Source organism: Pezoporus wallicus, unplaced genomic scaffold, assembly GCF_028554395.1.
Source record: "Pezoporus wallicus isolate ANWC-B61680 ecotype Strahan unplaced genomic scaffold, APGP_CSIRO_Pwel_v1 scaffold_2584, whole genome shotgun sequence".
Taxonomy (NCBI): Eukaryota; Metazoa; Chordata; class Aves; order Psittaciformes; family Psittacidae; genus Pezoporus; species Pezoporus wallicus.
In genome coordinates this window covers 10,841,839-10,869,305 of record NW_026642851.1, presented here as the reverse complement: position 1 = coordinate 10,869,305, position 27,467 = coordinate 10,841,839, and the positions used below count along the sequence as shown (strand labels likewise).

Here is a 27,467-nt window from a genome sequence, read left to right as displayed (position 1 = left end):
AAAATATAAAACAATAAACATTGTTTTATGTTTCTAAGAAAATGGCTTATTGAAGGTTTTTAATGCTATGCTTTGTACAGTTGTCATTTTGTAAGCAATTTCTTCTGTATTTTTTGCTGGGCTTCTAACTATTCTGCTTTATTTCTTGGCTCTTATTCTGTATGCTTTTACCCTTCGTCCAGAAGATGCTGAATATGCGGGTCACAACAGTGGATCCTATCTAGGTGAGCAATTGGTTACCAAAGACAATTTCTTCCTTTCTTTCAGCTTCTTTTCCCTGGAACTGCTACTTTGCTTTTGGGGGTAATCTGCATACAAATGTCCTTACTCTGCATGAGAAAAGCATGAATATTAAGTTTTCAAAAATGGCTCATTGGATTTGACATAAAGGATTTATGTATTGTATGCCTTTATCTGGTTATACATAAGCTGCTGAAATACTGGTTTGATTTTTAAATCAAAATTAAAAAAAATATAAATTTGGGAAAAATACTTTTCGAGTACATTAAGTTAGTAGTGTGCTTAATGAAACAAAAAGGTTATTGTATCGTGAAACATTTGACTAAGTCTTTAACAGACATGCTTTCCAGGTTTTATCCAAGTTTTGCCTACACTTTCTTTCTACGTATCTAACAATATTGGGAGAATTCAGTGAGAGTACAGAGCAAATTTACAGGCACCAGTTCTTTTTCCACATTAGAAAATAAAGCAGGTTGTAACAACTCAATAGCTTAAATTTAGCTTTAAAGCTAGTCCGAGTTCAATGTATCATTGCGCAGAATGGGGAAGAGGGAGGGGAAGGAGTCCTTTGGCTTCAGCCTTAAGATTCCAAATTTCAAACAAAAGCCACATTTTAAAAAGGTGAATGTTCCATGATATGTTTCAGCTTTTTAGTTTGTGCCATTTTAAAAGCTATGTAAAATTATTTTAGTTGAAACTGTCCAGAATTCCTGCCAGCTGAAGGCTGGCTGGAGCGAATTTTGTGGCAACCAGCCCTTTTCCCAAGGCTTTCATCCTCCTACTACAAGAGGAATGGGAAGAAACTTGTCAAAGTGCTTTAGTACATCCAAGCCAGTGTGCTCACTGAAACAGTCGAGACCAGTATGGTAAATGAGAGATGGTTTTCATATTGCAGTATACTGCTTTTAAATGCAGTATAGCAGCTACATCAGGAACACAAACTGTATACTGAAAGAACTTTGACCTCTTTCGAAAACCTTATTGTGGAATAATTTCATCACATGTTTGTGGAACTAGTGGCCATCTGATCATGCTGAAAATAAACTTCTTACCTTTGTTAGTTAACCAACTAAATTAATGTTCAGTTGTGAGTGTGCTGAGAAACTGGAGTATGCTTGGAAAATGATGCTTTGGATGTGATTCCTTATCAAATCATCTCCTTGAAACAGAAGAGACACTCCCCCCCCCTCTTTTCTTGCTATCTGTAAATACAGAGTGCATGAATTTTTAAGGTGAGACTATCATGGTTTTGCCATAAAGGTGGCAAAACAGAATCAGAGAATTACAGAATGGTTTGGGTTGGAAGGGACTTTAAAGATCACCTAGCTCCAACCCCCTGCCATGGAGAGGGATACCTTCCACTAGACCAGGTTGCTCAAAGCCCCATCCAACCTGGCCTTGAACACTTCATTTGAACCCACTTTTTCTTGGTGTTGTAGCCCTTTCAGTGAAACATTTATAAATATATAAAGGGGGAGTGTCACGAGGATGGAGCCAGGCTCTACTCAGTGGCAAACAATGATAGGACAAGGGGTAATGGGTACGAACTGGAACACAAGAGGTTCCACTTAAACTTGAGAAGAAACTTCTCAGTGAGGGTGACGGAACACTGGAACAGGCTGCCCAGGGAGGTTGTGGAGTCTCCTTCCCTGGAGACATTCAAAACCCACCTGGACACATTCCTGTGTAACATTATCTAGGTGTTCCTGCTCCGGCAGGGGGATTGGACTAGATGATCTTTTGAGGTCCCTTCCAATCTCTAGCATACTGTGTGTATTTTGTTGTGCAGTTACCAAAAAGGCTCAGTTGTCCTGGAAGGAGATGTCTTGAGGAAGAAGCAACTGTTGTCCCATATTCGACCCTCCTGACCCCCCAAAAAATCAGAATGGGGTGTAGTTTACTTAGGCGACTTTCCAAAATTTGTTGGAGAACTGATGTACAGTTCAGGCCATGGTTTATGTCCTGAGAGCTTCCAGTTGGGTGCTGCCATCAGTCCAGAGATGGTACCTTCAGCCTTCTCATGCAGGGTCTGTGCTGTTGGAAGCAAGGTGTTGGAGAGGAGAGACAGCAGACAGAACAACAGGAAGAAAAAGACTTGTCTAAGGTTAGGACCAGTTTTGGGGTAAGGACACAAGTATATCGTATATTCACCTTCTTTTGCAATATGGTAACAGGACACAGTGATTTGTAATTCAGACTCTCATTCACTACTTGTTTCACAAACCATGAGGAGCCCAATCCTATTAGACACATTGCTTTTCTCCTAAATTATTTTGCAGTTGTATTTTCCAAAGGAGCAAACTGCTATGGAATAACTTCCTGTGCTAGACAAATGCCGCTGCCTAAAGTGTACGAATTTGAACAAAACTTGTTGACCAGCTGTGGGGAGGACACAAAGCTCTTACCTATGTGCTATGCAAGGTATAAAACCTGGATAGTCTGTAAGGTAAAGGAGTCCTGGGCAAAGACACTTAACAAACCCTCTGTTAGGTACATGGGAGCCAGTACCACTGGTACAAGTATGTATTCCTTCAGTCTCAAAGATACGCCTCTTCCCTGCTTGTTGCTTTTTGGGAGAGTGGTAAAATAAATATATCTGATTTTTGAAAACAGCTTGTTCTGAATGTCCACCTACGTTTTACAGTAGAGTTTTTTGAAGTAAATTCTGAACATCTCAATTCTTCTGAATATGCCTGTTCTTGAAAGATAGTAGACATTTATGGTACCCCTTGATTACTAAGTAACTAAGAATTTCTAGGCAAGTCTCTTCATTATTATAAATTCTTGATCAAGCATACTACACTGAAAACAAAACCTAAAACATTGTCACTGCAGGGCTTACATCACATCAACAAGTTCAGAGTGTTTTAATGACACCTGAATAACTATATGTTGTAACCTGTTGCAAGAGCAAGGTGGCCTGAATTAGCTTAGCTGCTGTTGAAAGAGTTAACATACGGACAGTTAGAATGAGGTAAGTTGAAGTATGTTAAATTATTTGTATGCTTAAATTCTAGAAACAGTTTCCAAAGTATACACCGATCATTTCCTAAAACAAAAAGGAACTACTTGCTGATTTTGATAGTATGTAATCAAATCAAATGAACTACAACAATTCTAATATCAATTAATGAATTTTCAGTTCATTTTATTGCTTGTTATCGGTTGTATACTTGTTGGTATTTCAGTCCAGTGATTCAGGATATTCTGTGAACATCTGACCCTTTCTGAAAGGATATGTACTTTGGGCACACATGAAGTGGTCATGAAGAGCAACAGAAGAGGCAGCTTTCAGAAAGAAGAATGTCCATACCATTTGGAGTCAGATCTTTTATGTCCAAGGTTATGCTGCTGTTAATTTGAACGCCGCCTTCTAAAGTGACTCAGACAAATTTAATGGTTTTTCAACAAATTCTAATATTTAAGTCACAGTATAGTGTTGTATGTTTCTGCAGTAATTTCCTGAGGAATTGCTGGGGAGAACATTGAGGTTTGTCTTTGCCAAGCTTAAATTCTAGTTACATTACTTGAACCTTTATGAACATACAGTAAATACAGATGAATATAATCTGTTTACTATTCTCAATTTTGTCTTAAAAATCCAGACATAATCTATATTTTTATTAACCCTGTCTAAATGTGCAAGCTGGGAATCAGTCCAGAAGCAGGCAGAGCTCTGCTCTGTGTTTGTGCAGTTCCTGTGTAACAATAAAAATACTTGGTATACAAGCCAGTATAAAAAAATCCCAATATTTGGGGGAAGAAAAAAAAAAAAATCCAGAAATATCTAGTAAAAATACTGTGTTCATACAAACCTAGGTAATGACCATGGTACCAAACTTATTTTTGCCAGTAATACGAATACAAAAAGTATTTGTAAATGCATTTACAATTAGCCAGCATTTGTTCATTCTAAATTATCTAAGATTAGACTGCAGTGAAGAATATGCATAATTTAAACACATACTTAAGCACTTGTTTTAATGAATGGAAATGAACAAAAGCACGTGTAAGTACTTTATAGCATTCTGAAGCCTCAGTGGTGAATTTATGAAGCATAGGTGAATTTAAATTATAATGTTTCCTGTTAGTATAATTTCTCTCATTTTGCGAAATTAACTTTATATGTTCATGAATGTATTTGGATTTAAATTCACACAACATAGTTGCAATCTTTTGTTCACTTCTCCTTCAGAATGATATGATTAAATTAGCAGAGCTAATGTAAGTTATATCAGCATCCTTTTTTAAAGTATTTTAAGGAAGTCAGTTCATGCACTGCCTGTTCCCAGTCTGGACATCTGTTGTGAGGTCCAAGTGGATTTCTCTATGTAAATATAAGGGTAGTGTTCTGAAATCATGAAATACGTATTGCTAGTGGTTAAAAGAATAATCACACTTTCCTGCTAGTTTTGGGTTTGGTTTGGGGGTTGGGTTTGGTTTTTTTTTAATTATTTTTCTCAGAGATGTAAGTAGTTTTTCTTGGGTTGTTGTTGGACCTTAATCAAGTTTATTAGTAGTGGCTTTTGATTTTTCATTTCATGTTGAGGTTTGGAGACGTCAGTAGTTTGAGAACATTTGTTCTTCATATTTTGTTATTTCTTATTTCACCAAATCTGTTACATTCCACTGTTAGTTTATGGGTTTGCATGTTCAGTGAGCTTCTAGTCATGTTGCTGAAAACAGTGAGCTGGTGCAAGCTTCTCAATGTTCAAAATTTTATGTTGCTTTAGTGACAGAATTTTCCCCTTTTATTTTATAGTCTGCATACTTGGCAACTAAGGTTAATCTCTGCTGATATCTATATTCCACATACAGTGTAGCCTGCAGCTCCTTTCATATTCATCAAGGTTTATATTATAAAATGTTCTGGGCAAGCAATGCTTTTTTTCCCTTTGTTCTTTATAGGAATTTACTTTTAAGCTTAATCATGTTATATGACTTTATTTTCCTATTGCATATCAGTATTGGTTTTGGTTTTCCTTAGTGACTTTCACTATATTTTTAATAATAGAATCATAGAATAGTTAGGGTTGGAAAGGACCTTAAGATCATCTAGTTTCAACCCCCCTGCCGTGGGCAGGGACACCTTAGGCTAAATCATATCACCCAAGGCCTCGTCCAACCTGGTCTTGAACACTGCCAGGGATGGAGCATTCACAGCCTCCCTGGGCAACCCATTCCAGTGCCTCACCACCCTTACAGGAAAGAATTTCCTCCTTATATCCAATCTAAACTTCCCCTGCTTAAGTTTTAACCCGTTACCCCTTGCCCTATCACTACAGTCCCTAATGAAGAGTCCCTCCCCAGCATCCCTATAGGCCCCCTTCAAATACTGGAAGGCTGCTATGAGGTCTCCACGCAGCCTTCTCTTCTCCAGGCTGAACAGCCCCAACTTCCTCAGCCCGTCTTTATACGGGAGGTGCTCCAGTCCCCTGATCATCCTCGTGGCCCTTCTCTGGGCTTGTTCCAACAGGTCCATGTCCTTTTTATGTCGAGGACACCAGAACTGCACACAACACTCCAAGTGAGGTCTCATGAGAGCAGAGTAGAGGGGCAGGATCATCTCCTTTGACCTGCTGGTCACACTCCTTTTGATGCAGCCCAGGATGCAGTTGCCTTTCTGGGCTGCAAGCGCACACTGCCGGCCCATTTTCATTTTCTCATCAACCAACACCTCCAAGTCCTTCTCCGCAGGGCTGCTCTGAATCTCTTCTCTGCCCAACCTGTAGCTGTGCCTGGCATTGCTCTGACCCAGGTGTAGGACCTTGCAGTTGGCATGGTTAAACTTCATGAGGTTGGCATCAGCCCACCTCACAAGTGTGTCGAGGTCCCTCTGGATGGCATTCCTTCCCTCCAGCGTATCAACCAAACCACACAGCTCGGTGTCATCGGCAAACTTGCTGAGGGCGCACTCAATCCCACTGTCCATGGCACCGACAAAGATGTTGAACCAGACCGGTCCCAACACCGATCCCTGAGGGACGCCACTTGTTGCTGGTCTCCAGCCGGACATTGAGCCACTGACCACAACTCTTTGCGTGCAGCCATCCAGCCAGTTCTTCATCCACCGAGTGGTCCATCCATCAAACTGATGTCTCTCCAATTTAGAGACAAGGATGTCATGTGGGACAGTGTCGAATGCTTTGCACAAGTCCAGGTAGATGACATCAACTGCTCTACCCCTGTCCGTCAGTTCCGTAGCCCCATTATAGAAGGCCACCAAATTGGTCAGGCAGGATTTCCCCTTAGTGAAGCCATGCTGGCTGTCACCAAGCACCTTGTTGTTTTTTTATGTGCCTTAGCATGCCATCCAGGAGACCCTGCTCCAAGATTTTGCCAGGCAGAGGTGAGACTGACTGCTCTGTAGTTCCCTGGGTCATCCATTTTCTCCTTCTTGAAAATGGGGGTTATATTTTCCCTTTTCCCAGTCATCGGGAACTTCACCTGACTGCCATGATTTTTCAAATATGATGGCCAGTGGCTTAGCAACTTCATTCGCCAGCTCCTTCAGGACCCGCGGATGGATTTCATCAGGTCCCATGGACTTGTGCATGTTCAGATTTTTAAGATGGTCTCGAACCAGATCCTCTCCTACAGTGGGCCCAAGGTCTTCATTCTCACAGTCCCTGCATCTGCCTTCCAAGACTTGGGTGGTTTGGTCAGATCCTTTGCCAGTGAAGACCGAGGCAAAGAAGTCATTCAGAACCTCAGCCTTCTCCAAATCCTGTGTAGCCAGTTTGGAGAAGGCTGAGGTTCTGAATAACTTCTTCGCTCAATAGTTAATTTACGTATATGAAGTTTGGTTTTCATCTTTCCTAAACTTTAAAATGCCAGCATTAGCAGAATACTTTTTGCTTGTACATGAATGTTTTTATTGCTTGCAAGCACAATGTTGTTTCAGTTCAGTTTAATCCTTTTGTAGTTATGGATGCCCAACATACAATGCAGTAGTAAATGCAGAGTTCATTAGTAAATATTTATTAACGGTTCTTGATAGCTTTTGAAGATCACAATAAAACTAAGCCACATATATGAGGATATAGAATGGCAGATGTGAGAAAGAATTATGTTTCCACGAGCACGGTAACAATATAAAAATGTTGGTCTCATCATTCCTCTCTGAACTGTGTATTTTCCTTGGTTTGAAAGCTGCATAAAGCAAGCTTTCTTGGGTTTCTGTGTAGGGGCTTTGAGGAACAGTTAAAACAACTTTCAAATTGACAATAGTCTTAACGTGGCAAAGCAACCAGCATATCACTTTTTTAATATTCAGTAATTTTACAGAGCACCTTCACCAGCACACTGCAGAGAAATAGCTACAGTGGAAATCATCTTTGTTATCTCTGCCTCCCATGTTTGTTCTTTTTAATTAATATAATAGCTATTCCATAACATCTAAGTCTTAGTTGAACTTGTTGTTGAACCTTCTTAATATACAGGACATTGTTGCTATTTTCATTTACTAGTGAGTTTCAGTCACAGAAATATCAAGTGTTTTAATCAAGGAAACCTAGGTTAGCAGTGGAACCATATCACCTGAAACTGTGATGCTTCGTATGCACCCTGTAAAAGTGACAACAGATGAATCCTTGCAGCCTGAAGACAGCACTGAAAGATGGGAAAAAAAACAAAAAGGAAAAATATCTGGGGTTTTGAGTTGGTTGGGTTTTGTTTTTTTTAAAGTCTTTTAAGAGAAGAAGGAATGAAAATTCTTAAATAAACCACCACCTGGTAGTTTGGTAATGAAATCTGAAAGAAGTGGATGGAGAAAAGCAGAACAAGTTCCAAGTGTGCTTACCAAAACCTAACAGCAGAGATTGAATTGATATGAAGACTTTGCAGAAAAATATTTTTCCTAAAGATTCTGCAGCTTGACATTCAAGCTGAGGTTAAGAAGCTGTTGATAATGGCACCCTGAGACAGCTACTTGGGCACAGAGCTCTTGGAATTTAAAAGGTCCATACCAAATGGGAACAGACAAAATTGGTTTAACTTCATGTGATCACTGCTCTTACTCTTTACCTTTTCCAGATATGTAGATTATGGGTTTTGTGACTAAACTCTTTATTCTGTAAACTGCTTAGTAGCAAATGTGAAGAATTATTCTTTCTCTTCCTTTTATTCTTTTGTTATTATTCTATAAAATGATTATACAGGGAAACAAACGAACAAACCCAACATCAGAACCATTTTCAGCTTGCTTTTCGGGCAGCTTATATTTTTTCTTTCTAAATCCTGGAGCCTTTTAGATGAGGCCTCAGAAAAGTTGTAGCTCACTTCATGTCTATATTACTAATGTTAGTTTTAACCTTTCTTTATGTAACTGCCTATACAGTTAGGTATAATTATGTGGGAAAAAAAACCACCTCTTCTCATGACAGACTTCACCCTAAGGCAGACAAGACCTCCTAGATCTTGGGTGTGCAAGTGCAGTAGGGCTTTTCTGACTACAGTCACTTCAGTGGTAGCATTCTTCTTTAAATAATAAAACATGACTTGGTTTATTTCATTTTGGTTTCATATCTTCTGTTTTGGTCCCTTTTCTATCCCAGTCCATGTCCTCAGTCTAGACAAAACTGTAGCTCTCCAAAACGTCATCAGCCTTTTCTGTGGATGCTAACTCTTCACCTTTTGCATCAATTTTCATTTTACTTACTCATATTTTAAGTATGAATAGGTTGATGTCACTATTCTCAAAGAAATGTTTCTTCCTTTTTTTGTGCATATGCGTGTGTTGTAGATTCCCATAGGTATAGGGATTCATGTCAATAAACAATTTGGTTAACATCCTCTGAGATCCATGTTCTGTAATGATTTATGCCAAGAGAAGCTCTGTGTTTGCAAAATGCTAAGCCTGTAACTAAGCCTTGTAGGATTTTTCTTCAGATCTTCTGAACGCTTGCAGAACTGAGTCTTGAATTCGCCATATACTAACTTTGCAGAAAAAATTGTAATATGATTACTTCTCAAACACCTAAGCATAAATGCTGTTACAAGTTTATGAAAACATGTTGCTGAAAAGCCTGGGGTCACCAAAAGTTTACACACGTTAACTGTCCTACGAAATGTTCTGGGGGAAGGGGAAAGGTGTTGGGATCTTTTCAGTATTTAAATTGTAGTTTGTGTTTTACTTTATTACCCCCAAATAATCACATCAGCTTTGCAATCCTTCTTTCCAGCACTTCCTGTAGTTCCTTTGTAGAACAAAAGTGGTGGTGTAGAGATACCTGTAAATTGTAATATAATACAATGTAAAGGATTTATTTAAAAACCGGAAGGTAATAATTAACAAAGGAGTAAATTAGTCTTTGACATATACTGGAGAAGGGTGGGGGTTTTTGTGCTCTTCTGTTTGAAAATACATATGATTATCTCCTTTGAGAGGGCTTAAAAGTTATGTGAAATGTCCAGTCTTCTAGATGGGCACTGTAGATGTCACACTCTTGATGCAACTGTAAATGTAAATTTAGTAGGAATATTAACTTTTAATTGCATGCTAACATATCTGAAATCTGGGTACCATATTGTATAAGATGTTTCATAGTGGTTTGGAATTTAACTAACAGTGTTTGGTTTTACTTTTAAACATCTTCAGGAAAGGCTTTGTGCACTTCTTTATACTATCAGCATGGAGCTAAGCACAAAAAAATTGTTCAAAGGTTAATTCTCATTAACCCTTTCAACTACCAGGTGTGTTTCTGTCGTATGTTGTACTTGATGTCTGTGTGCAATGGTGTTTTAATAGAAAAGCACTAAGTGTGATATGAGAGTCCAGATTGCATGGACTTCCTTGTGTGTATACACACCAATGTGTAAGATACTCAAGTTATCTAAATATGTTAACAACTTACTGTAATGATATTTTGCAGCTTGTTGCAACTTATGATTTTATTGGTAATCTTAATTTTGCAGTTCAAATAGTCACCTGGTACAGTTTAAACTGCAGCAAAATATTGTTCTAATGACCTGGCTTATTAAACATATAATACATTTTTTTATTCCGTGCACCAATCCTCCAATGTTTGGAAGAGACTGTTTTCAAGTGTTTTGAGAAGACTTACTTTCTCACTTTGAAAAAATCCTGTTCTTATTGCAGCTGGCTTTAGAAGAAGCTTTCGCCTTAGCAGAAAAGATAAAAAAACAAACAAATCTATGTATGAGTGCAAGAAGAGTGATCAGTATGATACAGCAGACATCCCAACATATGAAGAAGTTGCAAAATATAGACGACAACCTAATGACAAATACAGGCTTGTAGTTTTGGTTGGTAAGTTGTTTTTCTTCATTTTTGAGCTGATAAAACATAGGACTGCTGATTAGCACAATGGTTACCACAAAATTATTTAAATTGGAAGGGATCTTAAGCGTCTCCTGGTCTAGCCTCTCATTCAGCAGGATTAACACTGAACTCAAAGTAGCTGATGACAACAACTTTGGGAACCTGGCTTCCTCCTGTGTCTTCTCTTGTCTTGCCATCTCACACCTCAGTAAAGAAGTGGCCTCCATCCTCTCAACAGAAGGGTTCCCCTGAAAACTTCTCCAAGCTAGACAAGCCCTGTTCCTTCAGCCTTTCCTAACAGATCATGTGCTTCAGCTACAAGTGCTCTTGGAGGCCCTCCACTGGCTTTGCTCCACTTTATCAACATCTTTGCTGTAATGCAAGGCTGATCATGGACAGAGTATTCCTCTCGGGATCTAACAAATGATTAAAAAGGAAGAATAATTTCCCTCTAGCTACAGGCTAGGCTCTTGCTGATACAGCTCCGTCTTCTGTTAGCCTTAATTGCTACCAGCAATCACTGTGGACTACTCCTTAGCTCACTGCCCATTTGAACCCCCAAGTTCTTTTCATCTAGGCTGCTCCCCAGCCAGTCAGTCCACAGCATGTACTGTTGTGGGGCTTAGTCTATCCCAGATGCAGGACTTTGTATTTGTCCTTATCAAGTTCCACGAAGTTCTGCCAGCCCATGCCTGTAGCATATCAAGATCCCTCTGAATGGAAGCCCTTGAGCAAGTCACTTGCATCACCCGTTTTGACGTCTGCAAACTTGACAAGGGCCCGTTCTGTGTCTTCCTCCAGGTTATTGATTAAGATACAAAATAGAGTATGTCCCAGGGTAGATACCTGATGAATTCCACTTGTAATGAGTCACCTAGTAGAGTACAGACTAATAACCCATTCCCTTTGAATATGGTCATCCATCCAGTTTTTCTACCTATCTAGTAGTCAACCTCTCTAGACAGGATGTCCCAGCTTGCATATAAGGATGCTTTAGAAGATCATGTTTAAAGGATCGTTAAACCAAAGGGGGAGATACTAAAATATAGCTACTACAGTTACTAGTCTGAACCTGACAGTCAAGCTGTGCTAAAAAGGATTAGGTCAGCGTTCTGCTCTTAGAGATTGATCAATACATTTAAAAAGAACAGAATAAATACCTGTAGTCAGCAAAGAATATATATAGATAGATATATATATGAATATATATATCTATTGGAAAGAAACAAAGCCATTTACCGTGTTAGAATACGCAGACAAATGAAGAGAAAGGTGGATGAGAGGTAGACTTCTGTAGGCCAAGAGCAGGTGCAAGCACAGCTGCAGAAGGCTCAAGAAGTCATCCTTAGTCAGCTTTCTGTCATTGCCATGGCTTCCCCACAGCATTTATTATCTAATCAAAATGCATTGCTTCAGTCTCCTAAAAAAAGTGAAAGTATATTATCTTGAATCTTTCAGAGGTAACCATTAAAGTAACAATGAGAACTGTTTCATTGCTTATTGTTTCTTTTGCAGTAGCACATAAGCTGAGGCTTCATTAGTAAAGTTTCCTTCATTCTGAAAGCAGCAGAGCAGAGAAATATGACCCTCTACCAGGCACTGTTCCGAATTATTGAGTAGCTGTGTTTTTATATTGCCCATATCCAAGGGAATGTTAAATTTAGTTTTTAATAAATAGTTTTGTCACTCTCTAGCACTAAAATTCAGCCACCTACTAGTGTGATCACTGTGAGATTGTGGGCTATATACAACAAGTAATAACACGGTTGAGTTGATTTTACAGTTACATCAACAGAGTGCAGTGCAAAAGTGTGATAAGTAGACATTTTATAACAAATTGCTTATGTCTGATCTAAAGCATACCTAGAGATTTCATTTGATTTTTGTTGTAATAAGTCAAAAGAAGAAAGTGTGCTTTTTCAGTGACAAAAGCAATTCAGAAATTTATTGCAGACTTTGGTAATTCTAATGTTTTTCTCTGGATATTAGGAGCAGCTTAAGTCTGGCCAATACCATAAAAATGTCTTGGGCAAAATGTGGAAAAACTAGCAGAGCTAAGCAATACAGGTAGAGTAGAAGTGAACACATTTAAAAAGCTTTTTTGTGTGCCGGTAGCAGCATTCAATATAATCTGTCAAATATAATTTGGATATTAATACCAGGAAACAAAGGGATGGATAATTAATTCATAGGCGTAATTGGGGGCACTAAATACCTGTTCTGTTTTGCTAAGCCTAAATGTATAATTTACTGCTGGAAGGTGTTTCAGGTTTTGGTTTGCCCTTTTGTAGGAGGAAGGGGTTTGACGACTTTGAAACGGAACTTTCTTTTGGCTTCATTTTAAATCGGTCTAGTTCAATTTACAGAAAGCAAATTGCACAGAGTAATTTTTAGCACCCTGCAGTGTGATGTACACTAGTCTCAAATTCTGCTAGATGTATTAGTTTATCACAGTTTTACCGTGTCTGCAAATGTAGGTTCATTAATAAAGTCATGCTTATCCTTAGGGCTAAAATAACAGATTGTGTGAAGCAGTAATGATACAGATGCTTCTGTCATGTTTTTAGTTTTTATAAATGTGATAAGTCTGCTAAAACCAAAATGATCTAATATCATGTCACCAGTTATTTTTTGGTAACTTAACTGTTCCCAGACTGCAGACAAATCCTTGAAGTTTTACTTCACAAATATTGCCTACACCACTGTTAAGCATGATACCTGGCAGCCCTATTGGGCAAAGGCAGAATATTTTACCATGAAACCTATTATTTAGACAACAGAATTTTCATTTATATTAATGGGGGATAAGTCCTGCTCACAAATGATTCTGCTTCAGTCATTGTGAGGGCCAAACTAGCACAGATTTTACTTCCAAAGAGTCCGAATGGATGCGCCACATACTATAACTTTACACAGCATAGTTTCAGCTATGCTGTGTAAAGTCAGAGCTATCTGAAGGATAAAGCAAGGTCAGCAATAACAAACCATAGGTATCTTTTCCCCAGAATGCATGCAGCTGTCTGCTGTCTGTGAATTAGACTGTCAGTACTCCCTGCAAAGGTGTTATCACTAAGAAGAAAAGGAATCTGTGTCTGGAAAAGTTCTCTATTGTTATACTGCTTACATTAAAAAAAAATCCATCACTTCTGGTTTTATCATGAAGGAGCTATATGAGGGCCAGGTCTGTCCTAGAGCAGGGGAGAATGAAACAGAAGTGGCTTCTAACTCTCCATGTTTCCTGACTTGCCTTTAAACGCGTGTTCCATAGTGACTTATGGAGACTTAATAGATCTATAGCAATAGTGCAGGAAAGTGGCCTCCTATGGCCATACTACTTCAGGTAAACTATATGGATAATGAAGAAAGAGACCTACAGTGGCCATCTTTGTTAAACCTTCTGGGTTGAAGGCATGGGTGGGTTAGCATGGCTCAGGAGTGAATGTATAGGATGTGACACATTGCCTAGCCTTGCGCAAGAGAACATGAACATAAACTCACTGATCCTGCTTCAGTGAATGACAAATCTCAGAACTACACTCCCACTACTAGTTATAATTTACTGTAACTCAAAAGAAACGAGGTTCTACTTTTCTCCATTGAGCTACAGTCGAACATGCATGTGCAGTGATTGCATTATAGTGATCAGTTGTACTAGTAATTGAGATGCAGAGCCTCTGTCAAGGCATGCTTTCTACATGGTCTTTATGATCCCAGTAGGGATGTTATCACCTAATTCCCAAAATCTTTTCTGGAAGACTGGTAGACTTCTAGGAGCTCAGTATGTGTGTATGAGTGAAGAATTGCTGGTTGGGTTAAATCCTCTGAGACCTGAACTTACATCAAATAGTTTTTTCAGTTTCCTTCAGACATATCTGAATGGTACAAAATGTAATGCGAGTTTTAATGATGGGTGGTTTATTTCTGCAAATGTCCCTCAATAAAGGAAGGCAGGCACTAAAGTCCTTTTGTGCAGGATTTGACCGTTATTTAGCTTACATGGCTCAACATGCAACAGCAAGCAACATAAATATCCCTTGAAAAAAATAAACAAAATATATCTAAAGCTACCACCCTAACACTAAATATTGCTGCCTGGGGTGATTTATAGTAAACCAAAACTATGCTACAGTCATGGATCCCTCATGTCTGGCATTTTACTATAGGAATCTGGATTGTCCTTTTCAATCCTGATGCTTTATTTTCTTCTTGAGTTCAAATTGCAGTAAGATTCACAATTATTAAAAACTGGCATCTTTCTCTGCTGCATCAAAATGAAAAGAATATTCAGAATAGAAGCATATATTACACTTGGGAGATGTAGTATAAAGATCAGCATAATGGATGGTGTTGCTAATTAGGAATCAGCCTTCAGCATCCATATGCCACGGTTAGAACTGAAGAAGAAGACAGCACTGCAAAAGAATTTACACCTTTCAGTAGTTAAATTTAAAGAGGATTTTAAAACAGCAGTCTGGAATCGGAGACACAGTAGTTGTGAAGTTGTGGTCTGGAAACAGATTTGATGTAAGTTTCCAAAGCATCTGTCACAGGAAGCAAAGCCTGGATTCTTTATATATAAATAGAGCTAAAAGCATATTGTTGATTTGACAGCATATAGACTGAGGAAATAATATTTGTGTAGATTTGATAGGAAACACTTTTTGCTTGAAAGACATACAATGATTTTTAAAATGATAATTGCACTTGTTTCATTCTGCCTTGCTAGGAAATCTTTAGAATTTTAATTATTTTTCCTATAAGAATCCATATTTGCCTTAAGTAGCTAAATTATTAAAAAAAGATTTTTTTTTTTTTTTAAATAAGAACAGAAGTGATGCCATTATCTACATAACACATTACTTTCCTCGGCAGACATGCACCAGTAGAGGCTGCTGTACACCATATTAAATAAACATTTATACATACTGATAGATTAATTTACAGGCAGGTCAGAGATGAAACTTGAAATGTAGTTGTGTGTTTAACTTAGGTAAACATATAAAAACTATAAATGCAGAAACTCAGATTTTACAGAGAGACCATAGTCTGGGAGTAGCAGCAAAGTAGCAAGCATTTGCTTTTCATCATTGTGTGTTTCCAGCTTCAGACAGGGCAGATGGATAGTAATTTTTACAAATAGGCACCTGAAGGTGCTGAAGCATCAGTCTTTGCTTTTGGACTCTCACTAGTAATTAACCAGTACATCACCGCTTCATTACAATGTTTATTAAGTTTTTTATTTCTAATGTTTAAAATGTCTCTGTTAAGAAGCACTCAATGCGTAAATGTGCCACTTTTACTAGAAGAGCAAGAATTTTCCTCAAAACCACATGTATTATCCTTTTATTGTTTGGGATGTGCTTCCAGTGACTCACTCTCCTCTGCATTCTGTTCTTGACCTGGCTGTGCAGAAATTAAGTGACTGCACTGTCAGAGACACATGGGCATGAAGAGCTGAGCTATCTTCACACACACATCATGGCTCCTCCACAGAAGGGGCCACGCAGGCTGGAACCCTGCATGAAGGGCTCCTGGGGGCAGGCAGCATTTGCCCGTGGAGCCTTTGAGACCTCACAGGACAGAGTACTCTCCTTAAACCTAAAGCACAACAGGCAAATGGCTAAGGATTAGGAATGGCCTAAAAGCCAAAAGGAGCATCTGGTCAGTAGCTTCTAGGACAGCAGTACTCAAATGGAGGTGGAGGAGATGGGTCAAAAGTATTCCGTGCAGTCTTTGTTTCTTCCTGCCATCCTCTTTCCAAGAGTGGTCTCTCTTTGGCAGCTGTGTGAGGAAGGAAACATTTGCTTTGGACCAGTTCAGACAGCAGGCAGGAGACAAGCATATTTTAAAACAAAATCAACAACACAAAAAGAAACCCAAACATCCCAAATGGGTTGTGACCTGGGGAGTGTTGTCCCTTCCTTTCTCCCCCTGTGCGATGCCACCCTCACACAGTCAAAAGGTGAATGGTTGTCAAAAGGTGAATGGTTGTCAAAAAGAGAGTTACAGCCAGATAGTATTCCTTCCTGCATCCAGGTCTGGAAGGTGCTCCCAGGCCTATGGGGAGAAGGTGGGAGCATTGCCTTCAGGGGAGTCTGGTGCAGATAGGGGATGCAGCAGCTGGAGGGAAGCGAGGAAAAGGCTGTGCTGACACACGGGGTGCAGAGGCTTTAGGGGGACTCTGCGTGTGCCAGCTGGGGTCCTCTAGTCTGTGAGTTGGGGATATTCTGGCAAAGTGAATAGCGCAACCAGCTTTCGTGCTGGAAGGCTGCAGGTTAGGGTGCTGGGGTCTCTCGTAGTGCTGAGGATGGAGATGGGTGCACGCTGAAGGTAGTTGCTGTAGAAAAGAAAGTTAGCTTTGCTGTCAATTTTTCAGATTTTTCCTCAGTTACAGAGTCTGAGCAGAGCAACTGCCAAATACATCACCTGAAATTTGTCAGTGCAGAGGCTTGAACCATGGGCGTTTCCAAATGACTGATTAAAAGCCAGTATATATAACAGCTATATGCTACATAGTCTTAGCCGAGAGAGTATATATACCTGACTATGAGAGAGAGCTGGCTGCTGGGAGACAGCACGATTTCTTTCTTTCAGGTCCTGTAGGGGTTGGGCTGAATGAACTTAAACGGAAATTGCTGATCAGCGACACCCAGCATTACGGGGTAACAGTGCCACGTAAGTAAAAATACACTTCTGTTCTCCTAATGCGAAACTCGCATTTTTATCCTTTATCATTGCATTACCTTAAGGCACTTTCAAATTTGGGTCTCTAAATGCATGCCTGGCATCCAGATCGCTTTTCTAATTTTTAAAAGTGCTGCTGCAGTTGTATTTTAAATAGCATTGATTAAACTGATAGGACATTTTGGCTCAGAGGCATTGCAGGAGACCTTTAGTACAAGTTCAACGTGATTGATGTCAGCGAGGTTTAGTAAATGAAACTCAGCTGAAGAACACCCTGGATTTGGCTGTAAAAAAGTGAAGTGTACTCTGTTACCAGTGCTTGCTTTCAGCAAAATGGCCTTTGTATATTAGACAGGTTGAAAATGAAGACTGATGCTAAACAGTTTGATCCTGTGAATAAATTCATTAAATCCCTTTGATTAGCTTTAGGAAAGTTGATTTGGGGGTTTATTTTTCCTCTTACCCCTTACCTAAGTAGCATGATTTTTATAATATTGAATAACATTGTGCTATATTAACTTCTGTAGCACTTTACTGGGTTTTCTGTAATGTGGAGGACTTGACAGTTCCAGACTTCTGTTCCTTGGATTGCTTTCTACTTCTACTTGTGCTTCCTATACGGGATCTTTGAAAAATACAGGTCCAACATTCTGAATTTGGGAGATACTGTCACAGGTTTTTTTTAAGTATAGGTTTTCTATACAATGTATATATATGAATGTATGAATGAATTTGAATATATATTGTATATATATGAATGAAAAATGAATACATTTGGGTTTTGGAAGTCATTTCTTTTGCACATATTTGCTTCAGCTGGGTATTGAAAACAACAACAAAAAAAAGCCAGATGTTCCCAAATATTTAACACATTGGAATATATGCAGTTATTTGCCCAGAATTATTTCTCAAAAAAAGTGCCAGAATTCATCAAGCTGCCTTTCTCTTTTCTCTTCCAAATTTGTGGTTATAGTTTAAAACAAACACATAAAGAAATCCCTCTCCCTGAAATGCAGTAAGTCAGGACTTGCAGGGAGAACTGGAGTTTTTGTCTTGGAAATGCTCCTCTTTGTGTCAGCCTAAGGAGAACTTGATATCAAATGGCTTTTCAAACTGTTACTGCAAGCAAGTTGTGGATGTTCATATGCAAGGAAGAATACATGGCACTGTAACATGCAACCTATATTAAATAGGACTTTTGAATGGGTTTGTTAACTGTAAGCAGCAGCTCCACAGATAAGTTTCATTTATAAGCAAACTCTTTATGCCTGGTACTTCAGGGAAAGTGAGAAGTGCAAATACCACAAAGCTATTGAAAGAAAAAGGCATTTGATTTTGACACCAGAAAAAGAAAAGCACTAAACCATAAAATTCACCCCCCATTTTTTTACTATCATGTTTCACATACCACAGCTACAAGTGTTGTTAATGAACGTAATATTTTATAAATCAGGTTGGTGAGCTTTGGTTCCCTTTATGGTCTCGTATGCTAATGCACTTAACAAGTGGCAAGGCTGGAGTAATTGTTATAGACTGCTGCTCCCTTTATTATTCAGCTGTCCTCATTTTATTGGATTTTTCCACTAGTTAATAAAAATGATAATCAGATACTTGTCCAGTAGGATTTTTCCTGTTTTTCCTGCATGCTTTTAAAACTGAATCGTGTCATGTGCTCGTGTGCTGCCTACCAGATGCAGAGCAGCTTCGGGCCCATCAAAAGTGAGGGAACTGCTACACTTACTATTGCACAAGGGTTGTGTGCTTTTCAGTGTTTCCTGAACTGGTTTGCATTATATTGTTTTGTGCATCTTTCCTTTATTTTTCCTTCATTTACTCAAACTGCAGACACTACCCGTCCAAGGAGAAGCCAAGAAAGTGACGGTGTTGAATACACTTTCATTTCCAAGCACTTGTTTGAGACAGACGTACAGAATAACAAGTATGTCAACAAGATTTAAAGTAGAACTGTAGTAAAAACAATGGCTTTAATATAAAATAGGGCTGTTTGTATTTTTAGATAAGAAATCAAAGTCAGTATAACTTGCAGTGCTTTGAGGATGTGTTAAAATCACATTTTGATATATAAGCAGCTAGCAAAAACAAAGAGCAAAAAAAAGCAGTATGTGAAAACACAACTGTTTCTAAGCTTCTAAGTAGTTTCAGTACTTAAGCTCCTAAAGAGAAGACGCTGAAATTGTAGGTGTTAAGGATGGGTGAACACTCTTAATAGAGCATCATCTGTCATAGTAGTAAGGCAGTGCAGCCCAGCGTGGGAGGGAGGGCCTGGAAGGGCTGCAAACGTGCCTGAGTCAATGTTTGTGTAGTTCTGCTCTCTTTCAGGCCAGGCACTTCCTCGGCTTTTGAGTTTAGAGATCTACAATGAAGCCCCTGCCTGTAAAGCCTCCAGAAATTAAACTAAGATGAAGACAATGGTAGCATCGTGCTCTCCAGCAGCCTGTAAAAAAACTGTAGCTTGAAATTCTGCCCCAGTGTTTCAGAGGGCAAAAGTGTATTAGACACAAAGCTGTGGGTTTTATTGAAACTTCAAACTGCGCTTTGCTTTTTTGGCAAATAGCGCTTCTACTTTTATAGCACATAACCAGCCGCCTTGGTTCCATTAGCACCATTGTCACTCCTCCTCCTCTTCTGAGACAGAGAATTTGGATATTCTGTAGTGTGCAGTGAAATTTCAGTAGTTTCTATTGTTTAGCTTGTCCACTGTTTTATTGCATTGCATTAGTTCAGAAAAAGAGGTGATGGAAAACATTAGTGGGCTGTTGGACTACAGTACTTTTTTCTCTTGAACTGTAATACAAGCAGGTGTTACTGATTTGAAAGTGGGAAAGTAGAAGATTTCTTAAAATTGACATGCTGAAGTACTTGACAGCATTTCCTTTATAAAACACAGTAAAACGCTCATGTAAAGTAAAATATTTTTGCTCCTGAATTAGATCTTATAAAGCAAACTGATAATTTCTGTCTTTTTTTTTCTGGAGAAAATGGAAATGATTCCAGTTGTTTTCACCTTCTGCCACAGGTTTATCGAGTATGGCGAGTATAAGAACAACTACTACGGCACAAGTTTAGACTCTGTTCGATCCGTTCTAGCTAAAAACAAAGTTTGTTTGTTGGATGTGCAGCCTCATGTAAGTAAGGACATCTTTTGGAATCTTGTAGTTCCCCATATTGCATATTGGGATTCCAGGAAAAATATTGTTTCTAAAAAGGAATATTTTATTCCGTGCTGAATGACTGTTGAGTGGGTTGGCTGGGTACCTTTATCACAGCAAGGCTCTCTGAAAGGAGGGGAAGGAAACTTCAATACATATTGGCAAGTATTCAGCTTGGTAATTAAGTGAATTGAAAGCCTGAGGCATAATACCAAAGATTTAATTACAAAATGCTCCTGTATTTCCCTTCCTCTTTCTGCTGTTTGGGTTAGAGGTTTTCTCTCAAACTTCAGTTTTCAGAATGACTTTTGAGCTATCACCCAGGCCAGCAGCTCTCTTTCAGACTTTTAACCAGACCATTCATGCCAAGGGTTTCCACACAGGGTGGACATGAGTCAAGGAACGCACTAAATGTGATGTTGGCTGGATAATTGCTAAGAACATTCCTCTCTAAAGCATTTGTTCTTGCGTTGACCCCGTCTTTCAACCCCGCTGAACAGCTCCACTGGGAATTTTTATGCTACTAATAACCACAGTGCTTCCAGGAGCTGGACTAGTTTGTGTAAACCCAGCCAAAGTATTTCTTCTCCAAGGGTGGCCAGCCCATGACTTCTGAACCCCGGCAGTTTAGACACAGGGCTGTGCCCTAGGAGCAAGGCAGGGGGCTGCGCTGAACGAGGAGCACCTGGGGAACCCAGACCTTGTGCAAGGAGAGGAGGGAGCTGGGCAGGGGCTCTTGCTCGGCAAGATCCTTGCCTGTCCAGGATGGGCCTGTTTTCCAGCAAAGCACTTAATTTTCTCGGGGACCCAGGCTTGTGAACTATTCTGGGATCCCATTATTCAACATAGCGTTTTCCTAAGGGACTTGGCAGTGTGAACAGGACAGAAAGCTTCTGGCCAGCCCTACTTCACACTAAGCTGCTGGCTATCCCTGCTTCACTCTGCGCTGTAGACCTATCTCTAGTTCCATATGTAGCATAACTTGACTTGCTTAGGAAGAACAAATAGCATGGGGTTGTGTGGTGGACGCACAGTACTGAAAAGAAAAATCATTGACCTGTTATGACCGAGTGTCACAGATGCCTTCTTCCACTACTTTTCATGGGTACAGAGGTATTATTCCTGCTGTGTTGAACTTTTCCTCCTCTCCTGAACACCCTGCTGCTCCCATCCATCCTCCCACTGGCAGTGGCACTGTTGTGGACAGCCCAGTCTCTGCTGGGCTGATGGGATTTACCAGCAGCCCGTGTGGAAATCAAGAGACACGGTCACCTTTGGAGAAAGGGTTTTCTTACCATCCGTATGAAAATTCTCCTCACATTAATCAGTGCCTATCAGCAGAACAGGATGGCAATAAATGAAAAATAGCCTTCTAGCAGTGCTTTATGGGTTTATTTTGGTTATTGGAGTGTTTCTTTTGTTACGGTAAAATCCATTGTGCAAAATAAACTAATTAATTAAAAATCTTCCCTCTTCCCAGACTGTGAAACACTTACGGACATACGAATTTAAACCATTTGTTATATTTATAAAGCCTCCATCACTTGACCGTTTGAGAGAAACCAGAAAAAATGCCAAGATTATTTCAAGTAAAGATGATAAGGGAACTGCAAAACCCTTTACAGTAAGTCATTCAGATGTGGTAAAACGTGCAGACTTGGTCAGAGTTTTGTTGTAGTGGTTTACCTTGAAAATAAAGGTCATCAGTGGAGATCTCATCAACAGTACTTGTCAGGGCTTGCATGTAGTTTCTTGTTTCCCAGCTTCTCACACGTCACAGACTTACTGTGATGTTTTTATTGTTTGTGGTATTTACATTTCCGTGGTCCTCTGATTTTATGTCATTGAAGAAGCCCCAGAATGCAAGTAGGTGTTTATAAGAAATATCACTGTGGATTTCCTTTCAGAAATTTGCATCTGGACTTAGATGTTTCTATTCAAGTGTAAGCATTTCCTTGTTTTATTTTATTGGGTCTAAATTTAGAGGAAAGCTCAAATATAAAGCAACAATTAAAAAAAGTAATGCTACTTTAATAAAAAAAGTATTTGTGGATAAGATAAAACATTTTTAAAATGTTATAAGGAAATGAACAATGTAAGAAAGGAGAACAATCTAAGCAAGTAACAAATGCTGCTTTTTGACAATAAAGTCAGATTACCCAACAGTAACTTAATTACTTCCTTGAAATACAACGAAAACTTGTTTCAGTTGAAGTTAAAGTAAAGCTGATCATCATTAGACTTTATCTGCATTTATTTTATCATTTTCCCTTGTTCAGATGTTATTTAGGATTTTTTAGATTTTGTTTCAGAGTCACAGATGTAGTCACCTTCTGTATTTGTGTGGAACAGGCGTTTGAAACAGTTTGGAGATTTTGTGCTAGAAGAATATGTTCTATAGCATGTAAAATGTAAGAGGAGTTCATTCTGAAGAATAACCTTCAGGATATTGCTTAGTTAGAGTGGGATTAATCTCTCAGTGTTATGTAAATAATTAAATTCCTAAAATTTGTTCCTTCCCCAAACATGAAGGGGAATCCACTGAGCCATGTCAAACCAGGTGTATACAGCTTCTACCAAGCTGTTAGAAGAACAAAGGCTGTGCTGTAATATATTGCATGCTAATAGCAAGCTGAGACTCAAGCAGTGAAGCTTGAAATGTATCATCAAAGTAAACAGCTAGAAATCTTTTCCACTGGTACTGGTAACAGAAATTGTCTCTGTAATTACCTTGCAGTGACAATTGTGTCACTGCAAGGGGAGAGATGAGAGAGTTGCCTATTGAGCAAAGTCTATTTGTGAGAATGCTCTCTGAGATCACTTGTAATGGCAATTAATTATTTTATTAAAAGTACAGTTTCCATCTCTTGATGAGGTGAGAAGTAAGCAGTGAGCTTTGAGTTTACCACAGAAGGAGTTACGTGGTGTTGCTGCGGACTGACGATGCCTTGCACTGATCTTACTAGGAAGAAGATTTTCATGAAATGATCAAATCTGCCCACGTGATGGAGAGCCAGTATGGGCACCTTTTCGATAAGGTGATCGTCAATGACGACCTCGCTACAGCTTACAGTGAGCTTAAAACAACATTCGACAGGTTGGAGACTGAGACCTTCTGGGTTCCCGTCAGCTGGCTACATTCGTAAGAACGTTTCGAGTAGATAAATACCTGCTGTTGTCGTAGCAGCTAAGTACAGGCTGTGGTTAGGCATTACTCCGTGGCCGTTTTCTTGGTAGGATGGTTTTCTAACTCTACCTGCACAGCAGGTACACTCTTTATCCACTTGGAACTGGTCTTGTTTTCCTGTGTCTTCAGTCCTCCTGCCCACAGTTTTAGGGGCAGAACAATCAGATTAAGCTGAAGTCTCACTGTGCTCTATAAAGTGAGCTAACACTAGTGTAACAAAACTGCCAAACACCTCTTTGTCATCATCTGTGTATTTCCAAGGTAAGTTTTAAGTTTTTTTTTTTAATGGAGAGTTTGCAGAAGATACTAGTGAATACTGGAGAGCAGCACTTTGATGGTTTTAAGCATAAATGCTCCCATAAAGAGCACTTGGAAGTTATTACCCCTTAAGTGCTTGAGAGAACTGAAATAGTGACCAACATTTTTATGAGGAAGACATCGTAGTTTTAATTACATATCAAGATAAGTGGTTTACTTTTCTAGATGTGAATCTTGTCTTACATGTACAGAATGATTTTAGTATTCCTTTGCACTTACACAGTCATGGAAAGAAAGATGTATTTGGTGGCTTAATTGTGAAATACTCTGCTGTGAGCATGCATGGGTTGAAAATACGTTCACGCATGCTTTGTAGCACAACAAAGGAAACTCATTGCAATATTTATTTAAATAAGGAAAAATAGGAGTCACTATGTATATAACTTCAGAGTCTTTGGGATTAATCTTCTGTAAAATCAGCGGCAAAACAATATGCATAGCAAGAAAGTAAAGATTATCTTTCTTTTTTTTCCCCTTTAAATTGATTTCAAATATTTTTGGCATCCTTTAGAACAACCTTCCCGTCAGAAATTTTCAAACAATTAGTGAGGAAACCTTGGAAATCTGGGAATTAGTCGCAAGAGATTAATTCTTTTTGTTGTTTAATATCTAGTGCTACTTTTTAGTAGTATAACAGATATTTTGTCTCCACTCAAATAAATTAATGCTGTAGACTTCACTGTAAAAAATACCCTTGTCACTGGTCAGGCACAGTTGGAAACCTCATTTTACAATTTAATGTGGCAATGTAAGCAAATGTATATTAGATGATGTATTTTTAACATAGATAATTTGGTATTTTTCTTTATTTACTACTGATGCGCAGGAAACGAGTACACCTCTAAAGACCCAAGTTACACCTGTGTGTTCTGTTGTGAATATGTCTTGTAAGTACAGAATGTGTATAGGAACTTGCTGACTTCTGTTCATCCCATCTGTGGCATTCAAACAGGAAACCGTCATTTCATGTTAATCTGTAAAGAGAATATAGCTGTCTTGTTTAAAGAATAAAGAATTTAGTGAAACTATATATATTTATGAAAGGGTTGAAAAGGGATGTTAAGTTTTTAAATTTCTTGTCAATGTGATCATTTATTAAAGAGAATTATTAAGTCCATAATTTGAAACACTGTCTCTGTAAATGGAGCTCAACATTCCATGTAAATATTTTATTTCAGTTCATATGTTGATATAGCCATCAGATTTTGCAGTTTTATTCTAAATGTGTATTTAATGTGTGGGTCATCGCATTAGGCTCAGAGTTGTGTGAAACAAATGAAATGCAAGCAACAACAGCAAAATTCCTAGGAGTCTGGAAATGTTTATGCAAGAGTTACAGATGTACTGAATCCCAGCACGGATGGATACACGCTCTGCTTCAACAGCTATAATGTAACTTTTGTCAAATTTCACCATTTTCCTGGTGGACTTAAACTTTTTTTTGTAGCATAAATAGCATTTCGATGATTAAATTAATTGCATGGAGATTATGCAAGTTGAGAAAACTTTTTCTATTTTTTTTTATTATTATTGAAAATCAAACCGTTTTTCAGGGGATCTGGAATTCAGCCAGTCTGTTTGCCTGCAAGATGCCGAGTGCCTTCGCCACCTCTTGCAACACAAACTGAGAGGGCACTCGGCATGTCTCAGGATCTGGCCATTTCCAACAAGAGAGGCTTTAGTCCTTATTGAAACGCTCTTAATGCTGCTTCCAACCTGGGCTGTCTCAGAACATTAGCCTATGATAATGATCACATGAAAGACCTGCTTTTCTCTTTAAGAAATAGATGCTAGAATAATCTGCAAACTGCCTGGTAGAGACAGATCTGGCTGTCCTGCAGGCTGTTTTTCTTGTCCTTTTGAAATTAAATATAATTCCCATTCCTGGGTCAGTGTGGTCTAAGAGGACTCAGCCAGGTTGGACGGGGCTTTGAGCAACCTGGTCTAGTGGAAGGTGTCGTTGCCCCCAGCAGGGGGTTTGTAACTGGATGATCTTTAAGGTCCCTTCCAGTCTAAACCGTGCTGTGGTTCTGTGATCTACACAGGTTTGCTGTGCTGGGCAGCAGTAAGCAGCACGGTGCTTTGCTGCGTTCACAGAGACACTGACCCTCTGATCCTCAGCACAGTCCTGGCAGGGGTTTCCTAGACGGATGGCTGCCTTCCTCATCTTCAAGCCAGGAGCTAAATTCCCAACACCTGCAAAAGAAAGGGAATCACAAAAACATAAACCCAACCAACCGAGTAAAATGTGCACAGGGACTTCAACGAGTGAGAAATAATTTTAATTAAATTACTAGATGGCTCTTGAAAATCAACATTATTGCAGTATTAGCTTAAAAATAAATAATTATCAAAGCTACTGCTTTCCGTGAGGCAGGCAAAGATGGGACCAGCCAAGGCACAAAAAATGTCTTAGCCCGACAGTTTCAAAAGGACAGGAGCCTGCTTATCGTGATGGATGCTGAGCCCATGTGCTGAACTGTTCTGGGATACCAAGAGGGGGCGGGATTGTTCCTTTGACTCCTAAGAATTTGGGAATGAAGACAACTAAACATGTTTCCAATATTCCACATATTCAAGTTGTGCTGTGTGGGTTTTTAGAGAACTGTATGTTTTGACAGTCAAGTCCAGATGTTTTTATTGTTCTAGCTGTTTGTCATAGTCCAACAAATGGTAGCATTTTTTAATATTGTACCAAGCTCTATACTTGAATTTGCCACCAGGTTCTTGGTTGATGTCTTACCTGAAATCTGATCTTACCTTCTTATGCAAAACAATAAATTATTGTTTTATCACTGAAGGTGTTTTTTCTTTATTGTAAATTGCACCATAACGTACAGGCATAATGACTTGAAAAGGTGAAATGCCCAAGTAGTAAGTTATTTCATAGGTTTATTAACAGTTGTGCTCCAATTATCTTTAAATGGGAAAATAAAGCAACCTGAAACGGGGACTAAAATACTTAAGTTTTACTTTTCATTGCCATATTCTCCTTCAGAAAGGATGTTTACCCTTTCCTGCAGCCCACACCAAAATAAACCATTTTCTTTCTGAGACAGAAAGCTTAAGTCAGCGGGTCAGTGCTTAGAGTGCTATCCAAGTTACCGACTCGGAGTGCTTCATTGGACACGTATGCTCCTAGGCCACTGCATGTCCCACAGGAGGTTGTGTTCATTTGTAAGACTCAGTGAAAGTAATGCTTAAACTAAGTCACTTTTTGCAGTGTTTTATGTCTTTTCTAGAAAAAAGAAAAAGGCCTAACACATACTAGGATTAGAGAGGAGACTTTTAAGCCCTCTCTGTTTTGTTTCAGTGCAGTATTCTGCATTTCCCACATGTACTTAGGTCTGGTTTCTACTGTGTGTGGAGAATTTTTCCTCAGTAAAGCTCATATTTACTTTTTGTTAGATTGTTTCAAAGGATGAATAGCTTCTTCAGAGATTTAAAGTTATAATCTAAATCTGTTTTTTTATTGCAGTACCTACAGTCATTTCCCCACAGGATTAAGAGTTTTCTGTGCATCAGAGCTTAAAATCATTTGTATTTGCAATTTGCCCAAGAACCTTTTGCTCTCAAAGTCATTAAG

The 27,467-nt window shown here is 39.0% G+C and overlaps 1 protein-coding gene across 2 annotated transcripts in view; it reads left to right on the top strand.

Moving 5' to 3' along the window:
- The window catches only part of MPP7 (MAGUK p55 scaffold protein 7), a 154,725-nt gene extending 128,044 nt beyond the window's left edge, over nt 1-26,681 (top strand). The window contains exons 12-18 of one of the 2 annotated variants that reach the window (XM_057432897.1): nt 186-224; nt 10,340-10,510; nt 17,117-17,197; nt 19,052-19,145; nt 20,244-20,352; nt 21,857-22,000; nt 23,343-26,681. In XM_057432897.1, the coding sequence (XP_057288880.1) occupies nt 186-224; nt 10,340-10,510; nt 17,117-17,197; nt 19,052-19,145; nt 20,244-20,352; nt 21,857-22,000; nt 23,343-23,522 (818 nt within the window). In that variant the 3' untranslated portion in view covers nt 23,523-26,681. The remainder of the gene's footprint in view (nt 1-185; nt 225-10,339; nt 10,511-17,116; nt 17,198-19,051; nt 19,146-20,243; nt 20,353-21,856; nt 22,001-23,342) is intronic. The other variant, XM_057432898.1, reaches the window with a different exon arrangement.
- The last annotated feature ends 786 nt before the right edge of the window (nt 26,682-27,467 follow it).